The 6,397-nt window shown below is 31.8% G+C and overlaps 1 protein-coding gene across 1 annotated transcript; it reads right to left on the bottom strand.

Moving 5' to 3' along the window:
* Positions 1 to 878: 878 nt before the first annotated feature.
* Positions 879 to 3,851, bottom strand: LOC148999338 (thioredoxin H-type 1-like). The gene is made up of 3 exons (XM_089141282.1): positions 3,769 to 3,851; positions 1,964 to 2,086; positions 879 to 1,205 (listed from the first exon to the last, which is right to left on the bottom strand). The coding sequence occupies exons 1-3, from the start codon at positions 3,832 to 3,834 to the stop codon at positions 1,071 to 1,073; spliced, it is 324 nt and encodes a 107-aa protein (XP_088997408.1). The 5' UTR covers positions 3,835 to 3,851; the 3' UTR covers positions 879 to 1,070.
* Positions 3,852 to 6,397: the final 2,546 nt, after the last annotated feature.

A 6,397-nucleotide genomic window follows, 5' to 3' on the forward strand; every position in this document is an offset into this window, starting at 1 on the left:
TTCTGTGAGAGAAAGAAATTTATTAAAAAGAAAAAAATTAAAACAAATAAATTGAAAAAAAAATAAGGGTATTTTCGTCACAAAAATTATTAAACTAACGTTTTCTGTTAAACTTGTCCTTATTTGATCATTTCTTGAAACCACAGGGGAGCCATATGCAAAAGAAAACGTAAACTGGACTAAAAGTGACCTGTACCAAACCTTAGGGGGTCCAGATGAAAATTACCCAAAAATTAAATATTATTTTCAACCCCTTTCTTTAAATTTTTTTTATTTACTACTATTTCAGAGAACTCAGAGATATTGGGAACACTCAAGGGAATAAGAAATTACTCACGAATCATGAAGAAGCACACCTATATTGTGTGAGACCCTCTTAAATGTCTACAAAAACATTGTAGTATATTCTTCTACTGATATATAGAAGCCTTAAATTCTTACTTAGCTCAATAGCATTTTGAATCACTCTCACTGTAGAGAGAAATCCCTATAGCTAAGGTTATGAATCCAACATGAAAAGGTTTCCCCTGGCTCCAATTTGGGCTTGGACCTCTAATCTTTTTGTGAACATTTTGACTACAGCTCCTCTAATGCTCTAAAATAATAAAATAATACGATATAACAATAATAACAAGTCTTATAATTGAGTTGGGTACATCGATTATTATCTTTCGATCAGTTTTGTTTGAGGTTATATTAGATATAAGTCGTAAGTTGTGCATATCCTCAGTTCTTCTAATTCCTTCAATCCAAATTAAATCATTTTTCATGTAAGAACATTTACACGCCTTCATTGAACGTGTTGTACCATTTCAAACGACTTTCTTCAAGTTTCGAAACCTCATTAGGAACACAAAGCATAAAAATTCCAGCATTGGTTTGTCTAAACCCTTATTTATATGGTTTTCATATCATGGTAGATAAAATAGTTTAAGTTCAGAATAACATAACCATTAATAATAGAAATGAGAACTAATCGAAATACATAATTTCCTCTCGCACTTCAACTTATTTTTATTACTAACTAAAACCCACTTGATGAACTTCTACTTCTCATTTACTTTAATGTCTTATGATGGAAAGTGTTTGTCCATCGCATCATACATCAGATATGGTCTTGGAGTCTCCATCCTCTGACATATTTCGCCCTTTTTGAAGAACATGATTGTTGGAGCTGAATTCACTCGCATGCTTTTGGCAACTCCCTGTGTTGATAGGGTTAGCATGATTAGTGAAAAATAAAAATATAAATTAAAAAAAAAAAAATATATAGATAATGCATACTAAATAATGATTTGAGGTACATGGGTAAAAATTAAAATTTTACTTCACTTCAAATCCTTCTAGGATATATTAAGAGAAAATCGGATCATCTCCCCGTCAAGGGGAGCACAGAGTGCTCCCCCATGGCTTTCTAATCACAAAAATCAGTGGGACACTAGTGGAAAAAAAAATCTATTTTTTCCAAAAAATGTTTTTCACCGTGGGCCTCACTGATCTTTGTGGTCAGGAAGCGTCGGGGTCGCTGATCCGGAATCTATTAAGAGGGGGATTCTATCTCTATTCACTTGTGATCCATTTTTAACAACAGGATGAAGTGCTGATGTGAGTGATCTTGGGAGGGGACTGAGTGTGGGTAGGTTGGGGGAGGGACAAGCACGTGGGGAGGGATATTTTAGTTATTTTACAAACAAATTTAACACTTCTCTAATGGTGTTAGTTGTCATAGAACCAAAACATAATTTCTTGCACTAAGGGGACCCAACATTAGTTTATGCTATACTAAGGGGACCCATGTGTAAAAAACTCTTACATATATTATCATGGTGAGTCGAACGAACTTACGACCTCTAAATTAAGAGGTGTTGATCATCACCAGTTTAGCAACCCTTTTATGATAGAGATACTTGATTTAACATTGTGAATTAAAACCTTGAGACTTAAGGTAGATTCATTCGCATACCTCAAATTGGCGCAAGTCCAGCTGCACAACATCAACTTGGGGGTATTCTCTAGCCAAATCACGAATTATTGGTGCAATTTTGTGGGCTTGTCCGCTCCATGGAGCAGTGAAAAAGGCTAACACCTACATTAAAAGGAGATAACCATAAAAATGTATTTAACATTCGATCAAAATAAAAATTGCTCTTTCTGGTATCAATTTTCATTATTATTTTTTGACTTTTCTTTTTTATGTGTTTGGTATTCATTTTAAATCTTATTTTTCTATAAAAGAATAGAGCCCCCCCCCCCCCAATTTCCTAATCTGGGTCAAAAACTCAGTTTGTTTATTTTTGTACAAATTCACTTAAAATTTAAATGCAAATTGATAATAAAATATTAATCATAATATTCTTTTCTTTTTATGAAAAAAACCCTATTGTTTCTCCATTTTCTTGCTTCCATTTTCTTACTTCCAGACCTTAATGACCCGTTCTCAACTTTCAGTGTCATTTTTTTCTATCTATATTTTATTTGGACATACCAAACTTATTTTTGATTCCATAATTTATTTTAGACAAAAGTTATCATCATTTTGATTTTTGACAAAAAATGAATATTAAATTCATTTATTTAAAAAGGTAAAATTGAGAATGAGAATTAATACCAAACTTGAAAATTTTTCAAAATCATCCAAACATTTATCATTTTGAAGGAAAAAAAAAACTAAAAATAATATACATTTGAGAAGGAGAAGAAGACATATTATGAAAGTTTTGAGAAGAATGAGACAATAAATAGTTGTTGTGCTAAAAGTGTTTCTTGAAGCCAAAAATTTCATAAATTTTAATTTATATTGCAAAAATAGTTTTCGGCCAATTTTTCTCTTCTCAAAGCAAGAAAATCCATAAAATATTTTTCGATAGGTTATCAAAGAGTCCTAAGTTTGTAGTAGAATAATATAATAGACATAGAATTTCAAGCAATATTAAATGTTCAAAATTGGTTAAATAATACATATAAGTAAGAAATTATTATGAAGATGAAAATAATTAAAAATTCATTCCTAAAAATTTCACATAGTAAGGGTTTGTATAGTAACAATTATATTTCTTATTTCTTATGCTTTTTTACATTTGTGTGGATAGAAACAACTCAAACCATGTATACGTAATCAGTCTATTTTTTATGTTTCTTTTTTCTTTCATTTTTTAAATGAACCAACATATTAACATAATTTTGAAACTACTTTGAAAAGAAGAAAAAAAAAACCTTGCATCTCTTGAAAAGACGGGGGGGCATTTTTTTATTTTTAATATATATCAAAATATAACCTCCTATTTTAAAACCCAAAAACCCAAATTTCTTTTTTTATGTTTTTTTTTTTTTCTTTTGGAGTTACAAAAGCCTTCTTTTTAATGCAATCATACATAGTTTCAGCACTCAAAAACAATGATAAACAATAAAAATGTATAGAATCAAGAAAATATATTTGTTACCTAGAAATAAGGAAACCAAAAATGATATAAAAATATTAACATAAAACCCCTGAAACACAATATCTTGTACAAATAAAAATAAGATTCAAAATTTTATAAAGACATTTCCATCAATAAATTCCCAAAAAAAGAATTTAATTAAGATTGACAAGACCAACACCAATTGTGGGATTATATATATAAACAAATATTCAGCAATTAAGTATTTGATCAATGAGCACTCAATCATGATGTTCAATAAAAAGTATGTTTTTTTTATTGAATTAAAAAGTATATTTACAAATTACAAGCACAAGAAGGAACAAATAAGCAAAGACAAGAGAGGTACCTTATCTTTTTTCTGGTATTGGTTCCACTCTTCACGCTTGGACAAGAAAATAACGTTACCACCCATTTGTTCTTTCTCTTTATTTTCTCTTCAAACACTTGATACATTATGAACACAAACTAGTAGATATATATGATATAAAAAGTTATTCCCTTCTAAGCTTTATAATATAAAAAGGTTATTCTCTTCTAAACTTTATCTTTCAAAGAAGCATCTAGACTTTATACTTTCGGTATAGAAAAGGAAAATCATATACCAGAATTTGAGATATCAATTCATTACCCAGCCCAAAAAATTTCTATTCTTTAAAGAAAGAAAAAGAGACACCAAGAAGGGTACAAATGGACCACTACTTTCTTAATGTGGTTTGGCCAATTAAGTTACTTTTTCATTGGATTCCAAACATTTAATCCTCTTTTCAACTTGTTGCATCTAAAATCTGACTCTCCAGGCAAATTGAAGGTGAACCTACTAATTTTGGATTTGACCTATTCATGAAACAAAAAAGAGTATGGACCAGCTACAGGGACTAGGAAACCGACTTCGACGATCAAGTCAGTATGAATAATATCTTCCTAAGCTACTGGGGATTATAGGCAAGCAAGAGATAGTTTAATAGATTTATGTTGTTTGAACTTGTCATCAGATCTTCTAGGTGCCATCTCGATCAAGACTCAAAAAGAGTCCATTTTTTTGTGCATCTCAATTGGGCATCTAGTGTCTTGATTAAGGTCATGTTTCCCATGGTGGATACAACTCTCTTGCAAACTTCCTTAGAGCATGTTTGGTTACTTGAGTATGAAGATTTTAAAAATCTAAATATTTCAAATCTATAGAGTCATGGTTCATAAAATTAATTGTTTGGTTAGTTTGAATCTTTTATTCATTTTGTTAGCACTTGAGAGGTAGATTCCAGTCCTATTGAGTCAAATTTCATGAATATACACATATTTAATAAAAGTTCCCTTCCACTACCATTTTAAGATTCACTTAGGGCCTGTTTGGTTACTTGAGTATGAAGATTTAAAAATTTAAATATTTCAAATCTATGGAGTCATTGTTCATAAAATTAATTGTTTGGTTAAGTTGAATCTTTGGAATGAAATCTGTAGATTCATCCTTAAAAAAATTTATGGAGTCATCATTCAAATGTTTGACGCTTTTATAGTAGGGATGAAATCTATTGATTTCACCTCATACCCATAAATCTACAGATTCACATTTTTAGTATAAAAAGGTGAATCTCTAGATTTCATGAATCTAGGATTCACACAAACAAACAAGTATAAATCTCCCATTTGTGAATCCAGAGATTTCAAATCTCTTAGGGCGTTGGACCCGAGGAAGATAGGGCGGGTTACAGAACCAAGATCAAACTGGATTCAGAACGAGAATTTTACCCGTGGTGAAAAATCTAGATTCAGAAACAGAGATTCACCTTTACACAAAAGGAACGAGATTATGGGTAGGGGTGAAATCCAAAATTTTCAAAAAGCTACATTTGCCCAAAATCACGCGATCAAATAATTTTTTAGGATGAATCCACGGATTTCATTCTACAACCAAACATTTATTTTTATAAATTATGACTCCATAGATTTAAAATTTCTAAATATTTAAAATCTCCATACTCATGTAACCAAACAGGCCCTAAATCATGTAACTAAACAAGTCCTTAGTGAATCACAGTTCTTGCCATAATAGGATCTCTTATTGGGGACCCCACATGTGATTCGCTTGCTGTTCTTATTAAGAGTTGGGCTTTTGTACCATTCTTCACTCAAGCTCGAACCCTCGTATGGCCTAATTTGGCCTGATTCTGTTAATTCAAAAGTTAACCCAAGCTAAGCCCCATTGGTATAACACAAATTAGTAGGAGTCTTGAGGAATCTTTTAATGTTATTTACTTCTTACGTGAATGATAAAAACACTTCACTAGAGACTCACAAAAGAGAGAGCATTATGCCTTGATATCAATTCTTATTCTCATTTTCTAACATTTTTCATTTTTTTGATGTGTTTGATATCCATTTTAAATCCTATGTTTGTTAAAAATTGTTGCTCCAAAATCTTGTTTGCTAGTGCAAGCAAACTGACCTTCAAAACGTGCTTGACCTGATTGGTCGAGGAACGCCTCTGACGAGCAAGTTAGTGAATGCACACAACTTTAGAAGTAGAACATAAGTTGTAGAGCTTTGAATGCTAGGTGGAGTACTAATGGAATGCGTACATGATTATGGCTGAATGTGAGGTTTATATAGTTACCTTGATGATAGTTTGATCGAACAAGTGTTGATCGTCAGATTTAGGTCATCCCTGATATAATGGTGATTGAATTCGACTAGAACTCTTTGACTAATCCCGACTCTATGCTAGGCCAATAATCTTATTTGGAAGTTAAGGGAGAGTTTGTTATAATTCTTCCACCATACATTACTTAACGCATACATCACGTTGCTTAGTTCACCCATGTTCAACCAGGTTCCGATTGGTATCGTTCATTCATGGTTGACCCTAGTCGATCCAGTTCATTCATGGTCAACCCTAGTCAATCTATTTAAGGTCGACAATATCACTAGCCCCCCATTCACTTGGTCGGGTAGCTTTAGCGCTTGGACCAAGGGACTAC

The sequence above is a fragment of the Hakea prostrata genome, unplaced genomic scaffold (genome assembly GCF_041222555.1).
Source record: "Hakea prostrata isolate BN-2017 unplaced genomic scaffold, UWA_Hpros_2 contig_15, whole genome shotgun sequence".
Lineage (NCBI taxonomy): Eukaryota > Viridiplantae > Streptophyta > Magnoliopsida > Proteales > Proteaceae > Hakea > Hakea prostrata.